Consider the following 24,705-nt stretch of genomic DNA (forward strand, 5'->3'; position numbering starts at 1 on the left):
AACCTCATTTGTGCTAGTGTAATTAAGTTTTGCTGCCAGCTTATCTAGCCTTACCAAACCTTTGTAATGTGGACTAGACTAATACTAAGTTGGCTAGAATTATGCTCAGGGTATACAGTAACTGTCAAAGATGACCTTCAGAATAAATGGATTTCTGTGTTCTCCCCTTTTCTAAATACAATCTTGAACAGCATGAACACTGTTAAATATCTATTCATTTTTTTTGTTGTTAAGTAGAATTCTCATTAGATTCTTCTAAATAATCTGTTTTAAAGTTTAGTGGTGTGCTTGGAATATTTACATATATATATATGCTTGTGTATATACGAATATCACTGTTCTGTATGCAGTTTTGCATGTCTCGTTAAAACCTTGGAAGTTTTGTATACTAAAGGTACTGAAACAAATTATATAGAAGAAAATAAAGTTTGTTATAGTCTTTAAGAAACTGATACTGACAGTAATTAGGATAGATGTGGAGAGAGCCTGACTAATTGTACATGGAATTTAGATTTTGAGTCCTCTTGAAAATTCAGATCTTAGGTATTTGATTTTATTCAAGGTATTTATGGCAAAAGGATTAAATCAAGTAAAAATTATTCTTGTTCAGATTCCAGACCTCTTGTATCCAACTCACTAATATCCACAATTATGTTGCTTTTTTGTGAAACCTTTAAGAGTTAATGAGAGTATGTATGTATCAGTATAATTATTTACATTTTTTATATTTCAGCCTCAGTGTCCAGTCCCATTGTCACAGCTGGGATGAGGAATCTCCATGAAAATAAAGTTTCAAGTCAGTTGTCTGGAAATTCAGCTAATCATCATGCTGATAATTCTAGACATGGCTCAAATGAAGACTACCTACAGATGGTGCACAGACTAAGCAGTGATGTAGGTTCCCTAAATTGATTTATTTTGATAAAGCAAATGTGTTTATCTGCTTTAAGAGTCAGATATTTTACTGTGCTGTTGTTGATGTATAAAACCGCTGAAAACATTTTTAAGTTTCAGACATGTCCGGTCAACTGTGCAACTTCAACATGTGAGGCTTTATGTTATTTGGAAGATACCTGTTTCCTTTAGAACAGTTTTTAACATTAATTCTGTTGAAATTATGAAAGTAAGTTATCTTTTATATATGCGAGTTTATCACATAAAAAATTTAAAGAAACGGTAGAATGTTGCTACATTTACTCTACATCAATATATTGATGCAAACAATACTGGATTCTAGATAGGTGCATAGTTGATTTGTCTCTCTGAAAACACCTGTAATTCTCAATTAGATTTGACGTATTTGAATAACGTGTTGGGTAGCATTGTAGTGTTGCCAATGGCAAGAGTTCCTATGGACATTTTTTCTTACTGGTCTGCACGTGTTTTATGGTGGTCTGGTTTCTTTTAAAGAAATTTTCCCTTAGTGACTATAGTTTTTGCAGCAGAAATTCTTTCAGAAATCTTGAATGCGAACTTCTCCCACAGTTTTTGTTGTTGTTGTTTAAACTATTGATTAATTTTCATCTTAAGGAGAATCTAATCCTGCAGATGAAGCTTGATGGGGGATTCTTCTTTACAAGCTTGACACAATCCCTTATCATCTCTTAAGGGGAAAGCACTGAAGTTTTTGACCATCTGTCTTAACAGTGTGGTCACAATGATGCCTACAACAGTAGGCATAGCAGTAGTTAAAAAGCTTCATCAAAAGTTAGTGGCAAATAGCCCCCCCTTAAAGTGTTTTCTTTAGCTTAAAAAAACTGTGGGTAACTCTGAGAGGGTCACTAGTTTTATTAGACTTTATTTTATTTTAAAGAGAATTATTATGCTGAATAAAATTATTAGCTAGGAAGTAGTATTTGAAACAAAATAATTTTGTATTGAAGGAATTTGTCATAATACACAATTTCAGATGTTTTTTTCCCCAGTCCTTGTTTCAGCAGTGCAAATTCTTATAAATAGGAAGCTGTTCTTGGCATTAAGCATGCATATATTCCCTAACTGTGTTAAAGGTACACTATCAACAGAATCTTGCTTTTACGACAAGATTTTTGGAAAACTTTAATATTAGGATAATTTATTTTAGTGTTTACATTTCAAGATATTTAAAAACGTTCACTAATTTTGTCATTCAAACAATGCAGCCTCATCCAAGTTCAAGAGAACTTAGAAATGAAACTCATTCAGAATTTACAGGCTGTGAAAACGTGAAACATACCATCATTGTTCAGTTTAATTGGTGAAATGCTAAAGGTAAAAAGCAGTAAGTCTCTCAGCACCTGCCACCTGCTGAGAAGAAGGTGAGGTTTGCAAGGTATTTGGGGGGATGGTGGTGGTTCTGAGGGGGTTTCTGGGCCTCAGCACCCTCATGCTGTGTGTGAGGAGTGACTGTCTGGCAGGCAGCAGATCTCAAGAGAGAGGCAGGTGAGAGCTGGGCACTGCCAGTTGCTTCCCCTGCTGGTTCAAACCAGGTGAGGCACATACCAGTAGCTGCTACGTGCTGGGAGGAGTGTGATGCTTGCAAGATACCTGGTGGGTGTCCAAGAGTGTTTCTTCACTCCTGACACCCTTGGTCCACTGTCATAATCCCTTCCGAGGGAGCTCAAACAAGGTTGACCACTCCAAGCTATGTCTTCTTTGTACCCTCCAATATTAGCACCCACTGGGACTGATGCAGCTGTCCAGACAGAACTCCCAAGGGAATGCACAGCCATCCAGGCCACAGTGTGTGTTGCAGTGTGTGCCCAAGGTTTCTACTGGTGTCTGAGGGCAGTAGCAAGAATACCTGGGGGAGGTGTGCCCTGGCAGAAGAACTGCTCGGCTTGGTGGCTGAGTTTTGGGAGGAAGTGAACAGGCTGAGGAGTATCCAGGAGTCTGAGAAAGAAATTGACTGGTGGAACTTCAGTCTGTCATCACTGGAACAGAAATGTCAACCAGGCATAGCAGACGACAAGGGAGAGCCTGTGGCCTCTCCACCAGGCAGAAGGCAGTGATGAGGGATAGAGGTGAATGGAAACAAGTCTGTGCTTAGGGCAGTGTGAGAAATTCCTCCTTGTCTACCTTGGCTTCCCAGGTGCCCATATACACATCTGTGAGGCTCTGGAATTGGAAGTTCAGGGACATGATGAGGTGGTTGATGACCCATCTGTGCTAGAGGAGTCACCAAGGTCAGGTCAGCCAATCCCCTGCATCATGACCATCACCATAAAGAAAAAAGGAGTGGGTTATTGCCGTAGGTGACTTCCTGAGGGGAGCAGAGGGTCCAGTCTGCCATCTAGATCTGCCTTTTCGGGAAGTTTGCTGACTCTCTGGGGCTTAGGTTAAGGTCATTCCCTGGAAACTTTCTAGCCTGGTACAGCCCTCAGATTGTTATCTGCTCTTGCTTTTTCCATGTTGGTAGTGACAAAGTTGTAATGAGGAGTCCAAGGGCAATCAAAAGGGACTTCAGGGCACTGGGTAGATTGGTGAAGGAATGAGAAACACAGGTATTATTCTTCTCTATCCTTCTAGATGTAGGGAACGATATTAAAAGGGAAAGGTGGATACAGCTTATGAATATCTGACTCCAACGCTCATGTCACCGGTAGAATTTTGGGGGTTTTGATATTGGGATGGTCTATGCAACACCATTCTTCCTGAGGCTTGACAGGATTCTCCATCCTCAAAGGGGAAAAAGTATTTCTGCTGATCAGTTAGTGGGGCTGGTTTGAAAGAGCTTTAAAGTAGGTTTGAAGGGGGAAAAGGGATGAAGTCAAGCTTATTAGTGATAAACTATGGGATGGCATGACAATGTGGGGCAGTGTTCTGATGAGAACCTTCAGTCTGCTCCACAATGTACCAAGTACGCTGGAGCACATTTGAAACACTTGTATACCAATGCACACAGTATGAGGAATAAAGAGGAACTAGAACCTTTGGCTCTGTCTCAGAGCTATGACATTACTGGCACAAGTGAGACTCCCCGGCTATCTGTGCTCTTTATTGAGAGCAGCCCTGAGGAGGACCCGGGGATGTTGATTGGTGAGCAGCTCAACATGAGCCAGCAATGTGTGCTTGCAGCCCAGAAAGCCAACAATATCCTGGACTACATCAAAAGCAGTGTGGGCAGGAGGGTGAGGGAGGGGATTTTCCCTCTCTGCTCTGTTCTCATAAGAACTCCTATCTGGAGTCCTGTGTTCAGCTCTGAGGCCCCCAACATAAGAAGAACATGGACCTGATGGAGCAAGACCAGAGGCAGGCCATGAGGATGATCAGAGGGCTGGAGCACCTCTCCTACAAAGACAGGCCGGGGGAGTTGGGGTTGTTCAGCCTGGAGAAGAGAAGGCTCCGGCGAGATCTTATAGCAGCCTTCCAGTACGTAAAGGGGCCTACAGGAAAGCTGGGGAGGGACTTTTTACAAGGGCTTTTAGTGAGAGGACAAGGGGTCATGGCTTTAAACTAAAAGAGGATAGATTAGATAAAAGGAAGAAATTCATTCCTGTGAGGAAGGGTAGTGAGGCACTGGAACAGGCTGCTCATCCCTGCAAATCCTCAAGGCCATGTTGGATATGGGGCTCTGAGCAACCTGATCTGATGGGAAGTGTCCCTGCTCATGGCAGGGGGGTTGGAACAAGATGATCCTAAAGTGTCCCTTCCAGCCCAAACCATTCATGATTCTGTGACTTGGTTGGAAATGTCCTATGACTGGAACACTGTGATGGGTGGTTGTAGGCTCTTAGGAGAGAGAAGCAGTGTAGACAAGATGGAAGGGTAGTTCTGTATATAAAGGTGGGGTTGGACTGTACAGTGCTTGCTGTTTGGATGACACAGTTGAGAGCCTCTGGGCTTTAGGATTTAGGAGAAAAGCTAATGAAGCAGATGTCGTGTGAGTCTATAGATCACTCAACCAGGATGATAACACTGATCTAGTATTCTATAAAGAATTAAGGGAAATATTTACATCAGTTGCCCCTGTCATTATGGGTGACTTCAATTTCCTAGATGTTAACTGAGACTATCATAAAGCAGACACAAACAGGTCTTGTGAATTTCTGAAGCACATAGAAGATGACTTTTAGATACAGGTACTAAGGGAGGTGACTAGGAAGGAAAGGTGCCTTCCTAGATCTGTTGTTCATAAATAGATACAGTCTTGTGGATGAAGTGATGATCGGCGTCCGTTTTTGCCACAGAAATCATGGAATGGTTGAGTTTAAAATCTCTGGTGGTACAAGAAAAACTTTTGGCACACTGGAATCTGGGAAAGCAGACTTTAATCTCAAGGAACTGGTTAATAAGGTCTCCTGGCAATCTGCTTTGGAGGTCCATAAATGGTGGTCACTTTTTAAGAGCCATTTTTTAAGAGTGCAGAAGCAGGTAATTCCAATGTATTGAAAGACAAGTGGGGTAGAAGGACAGCTTGGCTGTTGAGGGATCTCCTTTAAGAACCTAGGTGTAAAAGAAATTGAAAGAATTTGTATAGACTTGGGAAGCAAGGTCAGCCTAAGCCAGAGGAGTACAGAGATGTTGTGTGCCGTTGTAGGGAGAAAGCTCATACAGCCAAAGCTCAGTTGAAGCTGCCTAGTATTTTAGTGGATGACAACAACAACAAAGGCTTTTTAAGATATGTTAACAGCAAAAGGAAGACTGAAAGAAAACATTGGTCCACTACTTGATGGTTGGTCACCCCTGCAAATAGGGATGAAGACATTGACATTTAATGTCTTCTTTTCCTCTGTCTTTAACACCAACAATTGGTCCTAAGATATCTGGAGTCCTGGGTTGGAGGACTGTGGCTGTGAGAGTGATAAGCTCCCAGATGATGTTGAACTAGAATGGGATTTGCTGCTGTGACGGAATGCACATAGGTCTTACGGGGCTGGATGGAACTCATCTCAGGGTACTGAAAGAGTTGGACAGTGTTACTTTAAGGCCTCTCTCAGTTTTTTATCAATGGTCTTTGGAATCTGAAGAGGTTCCAGTTGGCTGGAAGCTTGCTTATGCTACTCCAATTTTCCAGAAGGGCAAGAAAGAAGACCCTGATAGTTATGGACCTGTCAATCTCATTTTGGTGTGTAGTAAAATTATGGAGAAGATTATTCTGGGAGTTATTGAAAAACACCTGAAAGACGATCGGTCAAAAGCAGCATGGGTTTGTGAAGGGAAAATCATCCTTTTATGACAAGGTTACCCACTTAGTCGACAAAGGGAAAGTAGTGGATATGGTTTTGGGGGGGGGGGTGGAATTTTAGCAAAGCCTTTGATACTGTCTCTCACAACATCCTTCTGGACAAAGCATCCAGTATACAGCTAGACGTTGTATAAACAATAGAATGGGTGAGGAACTGGCAGAAGGGTCAAGCTCCAAGAGAAGTAGTAAACGTTGGAACATCATCAAGCTGGTGGCAAGCCAGTAAGCTGCGCTCCCCAGGGTTCAATTTTAGGGCCAGTTCTCTTCAATAACCTAGACAAAGGAGTTGAGTGCACACCAACTAAGTGTGCAGATGATACTAAATTGGGAGGAGCCATTAATTCCCTTAGGGGTAGATAGGCTTTGCAGAGAGATCTTTATAGATTAGAGCACAGGTCAATCACCAACCATATGAAACTTAACAAGAGCAAATGCCAGATTCTGCACTTGGAACGATGTAATCCTGGATGTACATGTAGACTGCAGGACAAGTGACTGTAGTGCAGTCCTGCAAAAAGGAATCTAGGAGATTTGGTTGATAGTAAGCTCCATATAAGTCAGCAATGTGCCCTGGTGGCCAAAAGGGCCAACTATGTCCTGAGGTACGTTAAGCACACTATTCCTAGACAGTCAGAAGAAATGGTTGCCCTGTTGAACTCAGCACTGGTGTGGCTTCACCGTGAGTAATGTGTGCAGTTTTGGGCTCCACAACATAATGATGATGTACAGCTATTAGAATGTGCTAAAGGAGGGGAATAAAGGTAGGGAAAGGACTAGAGGTCACAACTTACCAGGAACAGCTGAGGATATTTGGTTCAGCTTAGAGGAGATTGAGGGGTGACCTCACTGCTGTCTACAACATCCTCATGAGCAGGAGGGGAGACGGAGGTGCTGATCTCTTCTTTCTGATGACCAGTGGTAGAATGTGAGGGGGTAGCTTAGAGCTGTGCCAGGGGAAGTTCAGGTTGGATATTAAGAAGTTTTTCACTGTGAGGGTGGTCAGGCACTGAAACAGGCCCCCCAGGGTCATGGCCTCAAGCCTGTTGGTGTTCAAGAAACATTTGGGCAGTGCTTTTAGATATATGACTTAACTCTTAGGTTGCCTTGTGTGGAAACAGGAGTTGGACTTGATGATCCTCGTGGGTCCCTTGCGACTCAAAATGATCTGTGACTAGTAAAAAGTATAAACTTGCACTTTTATTTGTAATTGTACTTTTAAAAGATGATTTTAGTAGCTATAATATAGAAAACAGTTTGAAGAATTTGGAGTAATTAAAGTTTTGCATCTATGTATGAATAATAAGTTTAATCATGATGTTGCAGCCTTTTCAGAAGCATTGTGATCTTTGGTATAGATACAGTTACGAATGAGGATTATTAAATCCTACAAATTAATAGCTTTAATAATCCTTTACTTTAAGGAATTTATTACATTAAAAATTGTGAATAGTTACAGGATGTTTTGTATTTGCAATACATGATGTATACAGAATCAGGAAATACACCCCTGAAGTTCATTGCACATAAACTCAATTTAAGAACCATTCTTTGCAAAACTTCAGAGCATCCCTCAAATGTAAGTTTGCACTTACGTTTTACCATTTGATGAAACTCTGAACTATGAAAAAGCAAATGAGCACTTCTGGAAAGTTATCAGCTAGAAAAGGAATGCCATTTGTACCTGGAAGGTTATCTACCTACTTAATACATTTAGTTAACCTAATGAAAGATGTCTTTGCCTGTGTCCTTGGCGATTATGGGTAGAGGGCCTTTCCTGTCTTAATAAAAATATATACACTAAAGAGTTAATAAACTATTTTTTAAAGTTGTAAGTAAATCAGTAATTCATATGCCAGGATATGAAATCGTTTTTACTAGCAATCACACACATATAAGTTTAAGGTGTAATTTTTTTTATTGTGTTGAATCTGAATATTAGATTTCTTTGCACATGAGGCTTTCTTCATGTGAGGAAACAACTCTTTGCAAGCAGTGTTGCAAAAATAAGTTTAATAGTACAGCATGAGTTTTAGATTCAGTTTGCTGTGGGGGCAAAAAAAAATCTAATGGAAGTGTTTTCTAAGTTGCCTGTGGATGGTGAAACTAATGAAACTTGGTTTCTTGCTGATTCATATTATATGCTGTATAAGCACCTTCAATCCATAAATTTCAAACTCATTCCTTTGCTCTAAGCAGTGAGAACTATGCCTTCACAAGATGTAACATGTATGGTGTCTAGCCTGCTGCTAGGCATGGGAAAATTGGCTGTTTGGCTATTGCCAAAGGGAGTGTATGGTTGACTGTCTATGCAGGCTTCTATCTCCTTCAAATGACAGTTTAGCTTTCTGGCTTACTGCCTGCTGCTAACTTTTTCATAGAAACTTGTAGAAAGTTAATTACAGTTGAGCCTTCTAACATTCAATTAATTAAGTTGAAAATGGTCGTAAAAATAAAAAGTATTTAGGGCAGTGAATTCAGGGTAGAAAAAAAAGAGTGAAGAAAAAAAAAGTTATATGAAAGAACTGTGTGTGTCTGCATAGATACCTCAATATGAGCCACATTACATATTAGCTACTGAAATAACCAAGAATCAGAATTTTATTAGGAAAAATATTAACAAACCACTTTGGAAGCTTCCCTTGCATGACTTTACTCTAAAAAATATACTTTTTGCAATTTGTTAATAATTGCAGAAATGGTCTCTTCATAGATATAAGGGTTGTTAACTTGTTCTTCCCCAAAATGTTCTATAGACGTTTAAAAAACAATCCTAACACTATGAAATACTGTTCTATAAAATTTTAAATGTAGTAAGGTCCTTGACTGAATTAGTATGTTCTTGACCAGCAGAGGGCACCATGAAATTGACTGAAAAAAAAATTATTAAAATGGGAATCTGAATAGGGGCTTTCATATTTTATTTTAAGGTAGTGTGAGGAAAAAAGTCACATTTACATTCTTAAAGTTAGAGGATGAACGTCCTTACATTGTAATTGGTATATATTGTGAAGTTTGTTAGAAATTAGGAATTCCATTAAAGCAAGTTGTTTTGTGCAAAACTGAAAATACATTAGAACTTATTTTTGTTCTGTTGGGAAATTTCTCTGAATTGCCATCAAGTTGTTTCCTATCTAACTCTTAAGGGAGGCAAATCACTTGATAAAGTCACTGAAGTTGTGACATACACATGACTGCCTCACCTGCTGCAATGGGCATGCTACAGATTTTGTTCAGTCCTGATGTATGTATCCTGGAGAGGATAAATACAAAGTTCGCTTAAATGTAAAAGTACAATGGTATTCAAGATAAGCTTTAAGGGTAGGCTAAGTAGAAAAAATGTTGTTTGTTTTGAAAATAGACTTTTTATGCTCAGTATCAGTTGTTTTTATTATATAGAGTTCACACTTTTGCTTATTAGCCTTTTACTTCAAGTGCTTGTAACGAAAAATTTGTAAATGGAATCTTAATGTCAGCCAAAAGTGATTACTTCAGCTAAAAGATATGTACATAAATTTATTTTTGTGTGCATATTCAGGTGATACATTCTTAGGACACTTGTGCTCTGGAACATTGCCTGCACAGCAGTCAAAATGATAAAGATTTTTATAAAAATAAATATTTTTCTAATATTTGTTGTATGATTTTTCATCCAACCCATTTTATCAGTGTATGTACTAATTTCAGACTTTATTTTATGAAATGTTCATGTTCATAATGTTAATTTTTATCATTGTCACTTTAGGATGGCGATCCTTCAATAAGGAATGCTGCATCTTTTTCCTTGAGGTCACCACAGTCAGTCTGCTCTCCAGCTGGAAGTGATGGAACCCCTAAAGGTAGTCTAGCAGTCATATATATCAATGTATTTTTCCCACTTTGAAGGAACAGAGAATTTAAAGAGGTATTTAGTTAGTCCTTCTGACTTCTGTTTTCAAATAGTACTAGAGAGTATGTCAGTAGATTTCAGTAACAAAATTATTTTGAGCCCTGATCCAGCAGAAATTTCTGAAGGTCTGAAAGTTGACTAATGATACTTCAAAAAGTAGCTCAAATTAATGGAGGACAGAAGGATTTTAAATCCTTTCTAATAGGAAGACTAAATTGTTTATAAGAATGGTTTCAGTTACTCTGCATAACAAATGGTTTCAAGGCAGCATTACGAGTATTGAACTGTTAACTAGCTCAAAAGTATTTTAACATACAACTGTTGTCTTAATTGCAACCATAAAATTGAAAGAACATGAAATTAAAATAGTTCAATGAACACTATACACATATAGTATAAACAAAGCCTGAAAACGTTAGCTGTGGAGAAGGAATAGGGCAAAATATCAGTTGAAATGGAACAGAAAAAATCTGCTCAAAATAATTATTTATGCTAAAATCTAGAACACATACTTCTGTTTATAATATTATCCTTACAAAGCAATGACTGAGATGCATGATACTTAGCAATGTAGGGGTTTGGGCACATTTTTCTAGTACAGGTCTTCAGTGCTTGTGTATTTTTCATGGCAATCGTAAAAAGATGCAATGGTACTTGCTTTTCTTTTAACCCTGGAACAAAACTGAGTCTTTCTGGATGGTCAGGTTAGGTTGATAGGGAGAACAGAAAATGGGGGAGATTACAGAGCAGGTGAGGGAGTTTGGCTTTGTCAGCCTGGATAAATCAAGTCTTTGGAGTGTGGGGAGCTTAGAGCAGCCTTCCCAGACCTATAAGGAGATTATCAGGAAGATGGAGTTAGGCTCTTCGCAGTGGTGTGGAGAAAGGATGAGATACAATGGACATAAACTGAAATGGGAGGTTTTGAGTGGATATAAGAACTTCTTTATCAGGATAGTTAACCCTTGGAAAAAGTTACCCAGAGAATCTATGCATTCTCCTTTCCTGGAGGTTTTCAAGACCAGTCTGGATAAGCCCTGTGTAATGGTCTGACCTTGTTCACCCTGCTTGGAGCAGGAGGATGGACTTAAAGACTTCCTAAGGTCCCTTCTTAACTGTATTATTCTATTATCCTGTGACTGCTAAGTGATCTCTGTGGTTCATCTTCTCTAGACGTATACTGTGTTAGACAGTGATGGAAAAAATGTGGCTCAAATGCAAGTGAGAAGTATTGGTATAGCATGCCAGCAGCATCATTATATTAGTCAGTCTTGTGCTAAAGGACTTGTTTTAAGACTTGTAAAAATGGCAAAGACTAAATGTGTTTTCTTTAACTCATTACACAAAATCTGTTCATAGAACATTCAGATCATTGTGAATCCGAGCTACTTCCACTCAGATATATGATTACCACTCAGCCAGAAGAATATTTGAATTTTTTTTTTTTAAATTGCAGCTGTTTCAGTTGGTTGTCTCAGAACCCTTTTTGAAGGGATATCTCTATAGATTGTTTCTGAAAACAATCTGATTGTGCAATTCAGATTGTGAAGTTTCAGCACTAGAGGGGCTGAAAAAGTGCAAGAGGAATTTTTTGATTTATTTACCTGTATATTAGATTTACATTGATAAAGCACATGACTGAAATACTGTTATTAATGGTGATACCATTGTGCCGCCTTTGAGATTAATGAACCTTGATTGAGAGAGCCAGTTCTTGATGTTGCAAGAACCTTGCATTACTTCCTCTAATCAAGCACTTTATAAATGTATTGAAGAGGTGTAGATGATTACAATATTGCTTAGAATACGTGATCCCTGACAGTGAGGTTTTGGCTATGCTTTGAAGTGAAAGTGGTTGGTTATGCTGGTAAATTTTCCAGTGATGAACAAACAAGTACCTATACTGAGTTTTTTGTGGCTGCTGTCATGAGCCTTTGAAAGTTTGGTTGACAAGTTGCAAACGGTGATAAAGAACATCAGCAAAACATGTAATTGTTTGTTTGGGAGGATGAAAAGAATGGCACTAGGTATCATCAATCAAGAGTAATATCTCAGGGAAGGGTATTACAATATCTAAGCTTTTTTATATATAGAAACATGAGGCAATTACTGAACATACAGGTACAGACTGCATTTCTGTACTTTTGACATGGAATTGCAAGGACTTCTGGAAATTTGGAGAATGTGGTTGCGCAGTCTTGAAACAAGACTGAACAATAGCTGTCTGACAGAATCTGGGGAAGAAGTTTTATTTGTAACTCAGGAAAATATTTGAGAGGTGACAGAAATCATGTTTGCTCTTTTGGTTGGTTATTCACGTACTGAATGGAGTAAAGTTTCTCTGTTACAGAAATTGCTTCAACTCTTTTGTTCTTGTAGTGGTAATAGAGCAGCAGGAGTTTTATGCAGAAAGTTCTAGGCTGGACTCTATTCCTTTCTTTTTAATGTAAATTTTAGATTTTTAGCTATATACACAGAATAGCGGCTCTGCTTTCATGCTGTCATCTATTATCTCATCTGCTTTCATGGAAAATTCATTTCTATGAATTCATCTGTGAAGAATTAGCAAGGAGTAATTTCCTTCTGTTGATCTCATAAAATATTTTATGGAATCCATTACCCAAGATGGATTACTTATTAAAACCCTTTATCTATTTGTTCTACTTTCCTACCACTCTGGAACTTCAGAAAACTTTTTTTTTTTAAAGACAACTTCTAAAGATGTGTAGAAAGAAAAGTCTTCCATGAGGTTCTTAGTCCACTGATTTCCAAAGAGAATATTTGTAGTTCTGTTTCCATACAGTTTCCTGAACTCCTTGGGAAACATCTGTAAGGAATAACAACAGCCCTTATTAAACTATAGTATTCTGTGTCCCATCCCTCTCACCTCAAGAACTAAGTTATATTCCCTCCAGAAATTGTTAATCTTTCTCTTACAGGAAATATTTCACAATAGCCTTCCAACATTTTATAAGACAGTGAAAACTACAGCCATAACTATATTTTGTTTAGAGGATATTATCTTCCAAATTAGTGTGGGTGCTTAATTATTTTCTGAATAACTTGGAAAGATGACTTTTGTTTTCTTAGGGATTTTTAAGACTTCTCTAGTACTCTTTTATACTTGGTCTCTGCATATAGTGGGTTTCAAGGAGAACTAAGAATATTTTCAAAGCTCTGTTGCAGACCTCAGTGCTGCCAAAGGTATTTGTTAAGTAAAAAACACCATCTCCCTCTCTCCTTTGAAAGAAAGGTGGAAGAAATTTAATCCAATGTGTTTTCTGACAAGGCCAAAATAGGCATTCATTCTTGCTTCTTCAGGTTTTACCTTTTTACACAAAGATGCTTCTGAATACAGTAGTTCTAAGATAGAACAGACAAAGCTGATTTTTTCATATGGCATTTGAAACTACGGAGAAAGTGGTGGGACTCTTCCCTGAAGTCCGTTGAAAGAGTACGTGGAAAGTGAATACAGTCTGTTCCAAATATATGTTCTTCTTTACCTGTTTCATATGCTATCTGTTGAAGTTTGAATTCTAAATGAAGTTATGCTGTTCAAAAACAAATGACAATGCAGTCTGTTAATAAAAATAAATAATAATTTCTTTATATCCAGTACAAAACTTGGAAAGATTTCCAGGGGAATATTCTAAGATTTCGGAGAATAAAACAGGAAAGGACTTGGGGGCTTCTCATCTTCTTACCCTCATGTAGGATAAGCTGTGCCAGTATTACTTCCAGTAACTTATATGCGTACTTTTGTTAAAATTTCAGTAATAGTTTCCTTTCTCTTGCCATGCAACCTGTTTGATTCCTATTGCTAGAAAGCTTTTGTCTGAATGTTTTGCATGAATCATTTTTGTTGGAGTTAGGTATAACACTTCTTGACTTCTTTCTGGTAGGCAAGGAAAAAATATTCACGTACTTTTTTTTGTATAGCTTTCATTTACATATCAAAGGCTGTTATCATGTCTTCCACCAATCTAATTTTCTACTGACTGAACAGTGCTGCATCTTGCTATCATCTTTACAAAACTCAGCATTTCTAAGCTTCTAATTGTCTTTGCTCTTACCTGAATTCTAATTTGTCTGCATGTCTTGATGTACTGCCCTCAGTCATACATACAACACAATTTGAAGACTCAGAAGGAAGAGTAGTCAGAAAAGTACTGTAGGTGACTTTTTGTATTATACTCCTGTTGTATATGAGAGAATAGCTGCTCCTTGATAATAGACTAGATTCTTGTTGCAAGCTGCTGTAAACATGCTGCTGTCTTTCTGTAGAGTTTGTCTATCTTCCTGTTATGTTATTACAATTGCTCTTTCTCAGATGGGTAAGAAGTTTGTGCTTATTCTTAGTGAATTTCTTTTGATTCAAAAGGTTATTCCAATTAGAAAAGATAATAGTAAATTTTGGTTCTGTTTAAAAAAAAAAAAAAAAAGGTTGCAGGCCTCTCCAAAACACTCAACATCAAAAGTTTATCATAATTAGATTAATGAAGGTACTCTAATTCTATTACACGAGTACTTGCTATTGATTAATATTTTAGTACTGCTATTCTTAAGACTGTGCTCTGGAAAGCTGCACTTTACCTATACTCTGTTCACCCATTTTTACCAAGAGCAATTGATACTCTTTGAAAACATTTTTTACAATGAGTATACTGCAATCTTACAGTACTTACTTTTGCCTAAACCATACCTCCCCAGCTAGTTGATGAAATTGTTATGAGACACTGTGTAGAAAGCCATTCTTAAGTCCAGAGACTCAGTTCTCTTCAATCCACAAGACCTACTGCTTTATAGAATGAAATTATATTGATTTGATTATACTTATTCTTACCAAACTCACTTCAGAGTATTACCTCTTCATTATTCTCAGGGATATAGTTCTCCTAGCATGTACTGAAATCATACAGACTATGTATAATACTCTGGACAGTCCTTTGCCTTCCTTTTGAAAAGACAGTGTTTTCGCTTTTTGTGTGTGATGGAGGCACAAATTCTCAAGATGATCATTACCAACTGAGATTGGTTTAATGAGGTTTTCAGGGTGAATTTGTCTGATCACGTTTTCATAAAAATGCAATGTACATGAAGGTGATTAGGATCATGATAAAATATATATATATATATATATTTTTTTTTCATTTACACAGTGTAACTGCTGTCTCTTAAAGTCTTTTGGCAGTAATGTGTGAATGTTCCTCATGTTCTGTCATCACCAGGTTCTCAGCTTTCCCAACAAACATCAGTACCAGTGCAACATGGATGCTCTGGTTGTTCTTCCAGCTTCTCCAATTTCTGCCTTGGAGAAATAATTTGCCATGTAACTACTCAGATGTGAAGTCTAACAGTTTGTGTGCAGGCTGTATGCATTTGCTAAAGGCTCTTTTCCCAAAGACTTTTTCAGAAGAAAAAAGTCTGGAACACTGTGTTCAGGTTTGACCTATAACAATTTGGTAGCCTCTTAAAGAATGTTCATGGAGTCTTGAGGATCACTTTGTTAGGAATTTAAAAAGGCATAATGCTTGATTGTTTGTGGTGTATCTCTCCAATATGCTATGAAAAAAGTATTATCCATCAGTCTTCATTTGTTCACTAGTAGTTTTTTTCTGGCTTTCATGCATAGGGAACAATACCTCTTGCAAAAGAGCATGTAGGTTTGGTGAAAGACTTCCAACATCTGGGAGCCCTTTACCTGCAAGGGATTGAAAAGAAAATGAAGATACTAATTGGAATGATTCTTTTGAAGTTGTTGTGCAAGTGAAAGGCTAGTAATTCTTTTAAATATGTGAGTCCTAAGTTCCTGGTAACCTTAATAACTGTTTGTTGTGATCCATGTGATTAAAAAACAATGTGACTACTGGTGGGACTTTGGTGCATCAGCTTTGAAAGGCAAGTGGTCTGTACTCTAAAAAGGCTCAGAGATGATCAGAGAAGGTATCATGAATGGTTAAATAAGGTGTGAGTACTATAGCATGATTAGAAAGTGTGCAGCGAAAAAATAAAAGATTTAGATGTCAGTGATGTGTGTAACCTCCTGGACAGAAGCTTGTTTGCTACCCAAGTTGCTGATGCACAATGGGCAAGTGAAGCCATTTCATGGTAAACAAAATGCATTTTTAAAACTTTTAATTCTATGATGGCTAAGTCACTGTTAATGCAATGCATTTTATAGTTGCTTGCATTATAAAGGATGTGATAAGAAATCAGTCAAAAGTCATGGGGGGAAAAAAAAGGTGTTTGCAAATTGCCAAAGCAGTTCACAAAACTTTTTCTATACTCAATGCCATGAATCACTAAGAAAACTGATATGGAGAACTAATTCCATGCTTATCCTGGGTGTTCAGGATGACTTTTACTGAACAGCTATAGTGGTATTATTTATGGGTGTGTTTGTTCAATGTAGAGTCCTTATTTCCTATGATGTTACCTGCTTGTCAGTTATATTGGGCATTATCTGGACGACATCACATCAGTATTTGCTGTTCAGCAATGATACAGTGACCTTCCTAAATCAGTAAAGAGTCTCTTTTTATCTCACAAGTTTTGTATAGTCTTGTCATACAAAAAAGTTTGGACAAAATTCTTTTACTGCTACTATGGAAGATCAACTATAGCAAATCAGACTTTTTTTATTCTCCTAAATTACTGCACGTCTCTAGATTTAAACTAGAAAGCTGCCTACATATTTCTCTTTTCTAAAAGAATATTCTAAAATTGGGGTCATTCACAAAGATCATTTCTAAAGATCGTCATACAATGTAGTACATTGAGAGCATTTACCTTCTCAACCTTGGAATCTTGACTGCTTCAGCCAACAGATCCTACCTACCTGTCTGTCTGTGTATTCTTTCCACAAAAACATTTCTTCTGTTATCAGCAAGTCTTGTGACAACTTTGTTCTCAGATACATCATGTCTCAAGCCTTCTCACATAGGAAGTGTTACAGACTGACTTCAACAGTATTAGGCAAAACTCTCTTTGTCTAATGAGTTATGTTTTGTCTGAAGTTTAAGCATCCAAGAGTGTGGTACATATTCAATATGTGATAGAATTTCAGCACTGTTAATGTCTCTGGTAGAATGAAACTGCTCCAGGGTACTTCATTTTTTTCAGTTTCTTTTTACCTCAATACCTAGTTATTATAGCTTCTAAGTCCAATCGTTGCCAGAGGCTTAACCATCATTAGACATCTCAGAAATATGTGAAATTAGTGACAAAACATGTGCTCTTAAAGTGCAGCTTTAAGAGCTAGGCCTTACTATCAATGCCTTTCAGGAATTTCCAGCAGGAGGAAGATATCTATTCGTAGTGCTGCCTAGGAGAGTGAAAACTGTACTTTGTTTCTTCATTTACTGGAATCAAAGTACATTCAATGGAATGCAGTGAAATCCTTCTGACCTCCTCAAGTCCACTCAAAGATAAAAAAGAACCACCTTATCTGTTGGTGCAGTGTTACTTTTCGGCATGAAAAATCCAAATTAATACCAAATCAGAATAATCTTGTCATAGTTACTTAAAAGATTAGGGCAAGGAAGAATGAAATCTTTGTCCTCTCTTTGAAGTGTAACTGTGTAGAACAGTAAGTGTTCTAATATTGCAACTTCAGAAGTATTTACTGAAGTGATAATTCAAGAGTAAGATGTCAGTAAGTTCTCTTTGAAAAGTTTCGAGCTGCTTCTAATATTTGTAGAAAGAAAAATGCAGCCTGTATTTCCAATGAGTGGTACTCATACAATATGCTGAGAAAATCTTGTAAATTGTTGTCTAAAGAGACAGTAATTGGGAGAAGTGTGTGCATGCACATGTGCACCACAAGAAAAGGAATCTGTGATGGGAAGACAAGTGAGAGAGCTTTGTAGGGTATAGCCAGGACTTTGGTACTGGTGATCGATTGTAGTGTTCCATTTGAAATGAAGTAAAATGAAGTAGGGGAAATAAAGTAGTGGAAAGATCTTGAAAATCAGGGTGAGTCAAAACAGGAATTGGGAACAACATTGTAGATATTGTTGGCAGAATATGGAGTTGTTTCTCATGGCCAAGGAGAAATGGGTAAGATAAACTCATTTTATACCCAGCTCTAAATACAGAGGCAGGACATCTCACAGAATGTACTAGAGAGAGAAAATAAAGTATAGCAGCCTATGCAAAGTCATCAGTAAATGAACACCTTTCATTGAACTGAAGCTTTGCTAGATGTATCTGTTTTGTTTTTTTTTTCTTTTCCATGTCGGTACATTGTTACATTGTTTAGTGATTATTATTTCTTAAAATATGTAGTGGACATGTAAGATGAAGAATAAAGATACTTGCTTGTTTAGTGGTGTTTCTTGATTGAAGCACATGGGGACCTGTCTTCCAATAAATTTTTGAGTGTTGTTAGAAGTATTGACTTACGGTGACCTAAAACAGAATGACTAGTAATAATAATAATCTCAGTCACTGCTTTCTGAAGAGCAGTATTCCTTAGTAGATGAATGGGATCAGAGAAATGCTTGTTTGTCTAAACAAGAGCAGGCTGAAGCCTATTGGTCCTTTCATTTTTTTCTTTTTCTTTTCTGTTTCCTCTTTGTTTTTTCTTCTCCTTCTCCTTTTCCGCCTATCAGATTTTCCCCTAACTTTTCCTTCCCCCCCTAACTTTTCCTTCCCCAACTTTTTCTTTTTCCCCCACCCTTTTTCTCTCTCTTTCACCCTCCCCCCTCCCCTTTTTTTACCCTTTAAACCAGTATTCCCTTTTAAACCAAAAATTGTAGCTTAAAATCATAGTTGGGACAAGTTGAAAAGTTACCTTGTGTTATAAAGTTTTTCTAGGCTAACAGTCATGGGGAGCTGGCTCAGTTTGAGGAATAAAAAAATTAAATGTGATGAATTGGGAGAATGTTTTTAATGAAACGTCCTCTTTTTAAAATTTCTGTAGATAAAGTCTGGAATGAATGCATGTAGAAGTAAAAATTCATGCCTTTAAAAAAGGAAACAAAAGAGAGGAGATAAGGCAGGGAACAGCAGAAAAATACCTTAAGACAAGAGGCATTTTCTACTAGTAATGGGTGTGGGGAGGGGGTGGAATGACTTGACCTGAAATTAAAGAAAAAGAAATTGAAAATGAACCATCAGAATCAAAGTTAAGGAAGAAGGAAAAATGGATTTATCTTTAATATGTTTTCTAATTTCATCTTTCTATGGACATGTAAGTTAGGGAACCCTCCCTAAACAACATTTGTATGTGTTTTGATTCCCACCCCCACCCCCCTGTCTTTTTTTAATTATTTAAAAATCTGCGGCTGAAATGGCTAATGTCAGTATGCTGATCATTAAATCTTCATCGCTGGACCTTATGAAGGATCATTCTGATCTTTTTCTGTATTCAACTTGCTTTCACTGACTATTTTCTAACAGTTGATATTCTGAACCTGCAGATACTTTTTTTTTTTGGTGGCGGTTTTTTTGTTCCATCTTCTCTGAAATGATCCCTTCTCCACCTGCAGTGGATTGCTAAAACTCCTAGAAATACAATGCAACTTTCTAGATTGCATCTTGATCTAGGAATGATGTGCTTCCTACCAATCTTATTTAGACTTTTTGTGAACACAGATATATGTACAACTGCACATTAAAATTATGTAGGTTATATTTAGTGTGTTTTTATATAAAGATGAAACAACATAACTGTTCAGTTTTTTTGAATTATTATTCTAGGATCAAGACCACCTTTAATCCTACAATCTCAACCTCCACCTTATTCATCACCTAGAGATGTTCCCCCAGACATATTGTTAGATTCTCCAGAAAGAAAGCAAAAGAAACAAAAGAAAATGAAGTTAGGCAAGGATGAAAAAGACCAGACTGAAAAAGCTGCAATGTATGATATCATTAGTTCTCCTTCCAAGGACTCCACTAAGCTTACATTAAGACTCTCTCGTGTAAGATCTTCGGATATGGACCAGCAGGATGATATGCTTTCTGGTTTGGAAAACAGCAGTGTGTCAGAGGGTGATATTCCTTTTAATGTGCAGTACCCAGGACAGACTTCCAAAACACCCGTTACTCCACAGGATGTTAACCGCCCACTAAACGCTGCTCAGTGTTTGCCGCAGCATGAACAGACAGCTTTCCTTCAGGCACAACAAGTGCCTGTTTTACAACAGAACACTTCAGTTGCTGCAAAACAACCTCAAACTCCTGTGGTACAGACACAGCAACAGGTTTCGCAACACGGAACTATAACGTCATATGATGAAGTAGAATTGGATGCATTGGCTGAAATTGAGCGGATAGAACGGGAATCAGCTATTGAAAGGGAGCGATTTTCAAAAGAAGTGCAAGATAAAGGTAAAAGGATTGTGTGTGTGTATACGCTCTCTATATTATATAAATATATATATATATGCCTATAAAGTCCATATATATATATATATTAAAAAAACTTCCTTTCATTGTCACAAAGTTCAATTCTGTTTACTCAGTGTAGGTTCTTCTCTGACATTCATCTCCATTCCCTTCCAACAATGAACTGTAATCTCTCATACGTGCATATTTTTTATAGCTGATATTCTTTAGCTGGGTTCTTACTGTATGGAAAGTGAAGTTCTTATGTTTCAAAATTCTTTTTAGCTTATTCATATTTGAACCATGAGACTGAATGAAGTACAATTAACGGCGTTTATAAAGTTTCTAAAATTCCAGTAGTACCACAAGTCAAAATTTTTAATAAGCTGTGGTAGTTGAATTATTCATTAACTATGTATGCTGCCTAATTTCAGAAAATTGGTGAAAATTTTATCCCCATCTATTCATATCCTATTTGAACCCATTTGAAGGAAGTGTTAGATTAAAATCACATCTATTCTTTTAAAGGCACTGTAATGGTTGGTTAATATATACTACTATATTGTATCCAATGTTTGTTCAGCTGAATTTTTATTATTATGTAGGTGTTAGAAGTTTTAGAGAGCTACCACATATCTGTGTGGTCTCTAACTCAGAACCAGATGAGCATCTGGAAACTTTTCTCTTCCCTTCAGTAGCTAAACTAGTTGACTTAACTGACCTCACTGAATCTATCCTCTTTAATTTTTTTGCTCTTGTTAACTGGTTTGATGGTCTTTAGGCTTCAAAAATCTCAAAATGGATTCAAAATCCAAATGTATATCTTGAAAATAAGATGTGTTTTTGTAAAGTAGGTAGTGATATGTTAACATAAGTATTTCTCAAAAGCTTCCTCTGCACTATGTTTAACTTCTGAGAAAAAATCTTTTATAGTATAATGCTAATTTACTAGATACTTACAAGAAAAATCTTGCAGAAGTGTAAATGGAGCATGTTCTAATTTTGGAATTTCACAGCTGAAAATGGTCAATTTTGGACATACTTGCAAGGATGCAACTGTATTTACGTACACTCTGGGTTTTTAACCGCCAGAGAGAGCACATTTTCTCCCTATTCAAAGATCTTATTTCTGTTTTAAAAGATGTCTGCAAAAAAAGAGTATGTGTGTTTGTGAGTGCGTGTAAATATAATTGCTGAGATTACTAAAAAGTTTAACTGTAGATATTCCTTAACTGGTAACTAAAACAAGTCGTGTTAGAAAAAAGTTGTTTGTCAATCCATGGAGAAAGTTGGTTGTTCACCTTAAAAGAGATCTCTACTTCATTAATGTTGATTTAATGAAATGGAGGATTTTGCTGCTGTGCTTACATCTCTTGGACTAACTTTAAATTTAGTCATGGAGAGCTTGTGATTTGTCTCCTAATACTTTTGTTTCTACAAAAGCTACTTGTGTTTCTGCACTGCTGGGGTAGATTCTGCAACATGTTTTAGCTGAGAAACATCTGGAAAAATGTGGTGTATTTTTTTATTGGTGTACTGTAGCCTTCAAACACTTAGATCAAGCCTAAAACACTCTTCCTTTTTTGTTCTGGCTTTCAGGAAATTACGCGCTTCAGTTGTGAAGCTTGCTTACCATAATTACATAACCATGGGTAGACTGATTTGTTTGTTTTGGGGGAAAGGAGTGATTTTTATGTATTGCAGTCTCTCCCCTGTTGATTACTGCTTGATAAGCATCTTGCCAAATAAGGATTTCAGTCTTATGCTTCACTTCTGCCTGCATCCTCTGCCAGGTCTCAGTTCTTTCCGAGTTCCTGCAGTTGCTATGGATCAGGTGCAGGAGTTGCTGCCTGATTCTGGGACAAATGATCACCATTTATTCACTGGTGTTAAATTGCGTCTATCCTAGACAGCAGCTCTTTTCTCTTTGGCAGCCAAAGTTCCAATCATGAATAAGAACAGAAGAATTTTTACCAGTGTCATGTCAGATTAACTTAAAACTTGATACCTTAGAGAAATACGATTCTTATTTTTGGTAACACTTTTGTCATTGCTTCTAAGTTTGTAGAAGTTGGTATGCTCAGAGATTGTTCTAATTATAGCCATTTGGTTTGTTGTGACTGCAGGAGGAAGGTTCCTCTATGGTTCCTATGGAAACATGTCTGTTAGGAATACACCCAATAACCCCTAAATATGTCGTGAATTTTTGAGAAGCTGCTTACTGCATTAAAAAAAAAAAGGCATTTGTGCATGTTAATACATACAAGGTATCTTCAGATCATATTATGTCCAGAAAATAACATTAACTATAGCGTGTACTCAGCCTAATTAAAGTAGGAAGGTGTAGCCCTAGCTGATACATAGCAAACATCCCTCTACAGATCTTTAGATGTTAACACGTGCTAAAATCTGCATGAAAGCATCTTTGCTGATTTTGTGATTGAGGCAAGGGAACGTAACTGTAGCCACATTACACTTTCTGTGTATGCATTCTTTGTTGTCTTCCATAAAGTACTTTGAGTGGAATTGTACTTGGTCAAGTTTTAATAGCAGGTTAGTGGTCTCTTCAGACCATTTTTTTCAGATATGAAATCTCTACATTACAATGCTTCATCAAAGACATTCAGATGCTTCTTTTTAGATAGTAAGGCTTTAGATAGATATGATGTGTTTTCTGATGTTTGGAACCAGGAGTATGGTGGAACGTTTTAGTCCAGGGAAGAGGTGGAAATATTTTTTTCTGGGAGTTCTTGCCAAAAATTATACAGCAGCTACACTTGCCTAAGGCAATACTAAGGTCTTTTTTTTTTAATGCTAAGATTCTTCTGTAATGTTCGGTACAGGTGGGAAATAGGGATTCAGAGCCCTTTGAAAATTACAGTGCCTTCTATAATATAACCCCCCATTTCTTATAAAACTTAAAATATTTTTATGTTCCACCAAACAAGGTCTCTAAAAGTGGGAGGCAATCTCCAGCCCAGCGGTGAAACACCAGGTTTTGCTGAAGTGTTGTCTTCTTCAAAAAGTAGTATATCTTTCTGAAACCTGACTGTCATGCTTTTGCTTTCTGAAAAAGTGAAAAGGTCACTTGTGCAAAATCTGGCAGATTTTACCTAACATCTATCAAAAATGTGTAAGGAGAGATTTTATAATGTAGACCTTTTGCCTCCATAATGAGTGCCTCTCAGAGCTCTGTTTTTGTCATTCTGTTCTTTTGGTCTATTTGATTTCTTGGATTAAGTGGATTATGTGGTCTTTCCATCGTGATAGAGGGGAACAAACTTTTGTAGAAGTTAGTTTTGTCCTTGACCTCTGTGTGGAAGGACAATATTCCACCTCCTCTTCCTACTTTTTCTATCGAGGAAGTCTCTCTGTATTGATTAATTTTGCAAGTAACTTCTCTGTATCTGTTAACGAAAGGAATAATTGGAGATTTTGAAGAGCAAGGCTCTTAACACCAGAGGTTTCATTCTAATATGCCTATTATGTTTAATAGTTTCAGACCATACTAATAAGTCCCTGGAACATGTCATGTCTCAGGTCTTCAGTTCCTGTTGCCCTCCTCCCCCATAATAGCCGCTATATTCTCATCCGATTCAAGTTCTCAATCAGTGCTAGGTTGTATCATCTGTTTTGAAAAGATGTATAACATCACAGGTAGATCCAAGTATCAAGATTCATATTATCTGAGTAGAAGAAAAGAACAGCCATGGTGTGGATGATTCTGAAGGGTTAATACAGAATGGGATTATCTTTTCCCACAGCAATCAACAAGAAGTTAAGCATCCTCAGTTTAGGTACATCAAGGTATTTTTATGATCTAGTTTCTTTAGACAGGCAATGAAACGTACACTTCCTTCTCTTCTAATCACCATTTCTAGTCCCATTTCCTGTACTACTTGGTGCTCTTGAATGCTTCCGAAACGAGCAGAGATCGGTGTTCTGAATCCATTTGTTCACCTAACTGGAGTTGTAATTAGTTCACATTCAGAAGTTGACTACTCCAAGAAAGTACAGGAAATCCTGTTGAGTTTTAAAAACTTATGTCCCATGAATTTCTGTGCTTCTCAGAAACCCTTTTCTCCTTGTGGGCAAGGTGGGTGGTGTTGAGGGAGAAATTGCTTTCTGGTAACCTCAGTTTTCTGTATTAACTTGTGCTTTGCAGCTTTTCAGATACAAATGGGGTATTTTTGTGCATAGTTAGGTAGTTCAAAGCTAGTCATCTAACCTTTCCCAGAACATTACAATAAGATCTTCTTGTTCTTCAAGATTTAGACTTGCTACTGAATTAATTTTTGTGTTCAAAGTTTCTACCACAAGGTCT

General features: G+C 37.3%; 1 protein-coding gene across 9 annotated transcripts in view; it reads left to right on the forward strand.

Moving 5' to 3' along the window:
• Nucleotides 1–24,705, forward strand: part of NIPBL (NIPBL cohesin loading factor) — a 169,993-nt gene that overhangs the window by 74,111 nt on the left and 71,177 nt on the right. For 7 of the 9 annotated variants that reach the window (XM_040542240.1, XM_040542236.1, XM_040542237.1 and 4 more), the window contains 3 exons: nt 734–894; nt 9,909–10,002; nt 19,752–20,384. In XM_040542240.1, coding sequence (XP_040398174.1) covers nt 734–894; nt 9,909–10,002; nt 19,752–20,384 — 888 coding nt within the window. The remainder of the gene's footprint in view (nt 1–733; nt 895–9,908; nt 10,003–19,751; nt 20,385–24,705) is intronic. The other 2 variants (XM_040542242.1, XM_040542245.1) reach the window with 1 other exon arrangement.

This window comes from Cygnus olor, chromosome Z (genome assembly GCF_009769625.2).
Source record: "Cygnus olor isolate bCygOlo1 chromosome Z, bCygOlo1.pri.v2, whole genome shotgun sequence".
Classification (NCBI taxonomy): Eukaryota; Metazoa; Chordata; class Aves; order Anseriformes; family Anatidae; genus Cygnus; species Cygnus olor.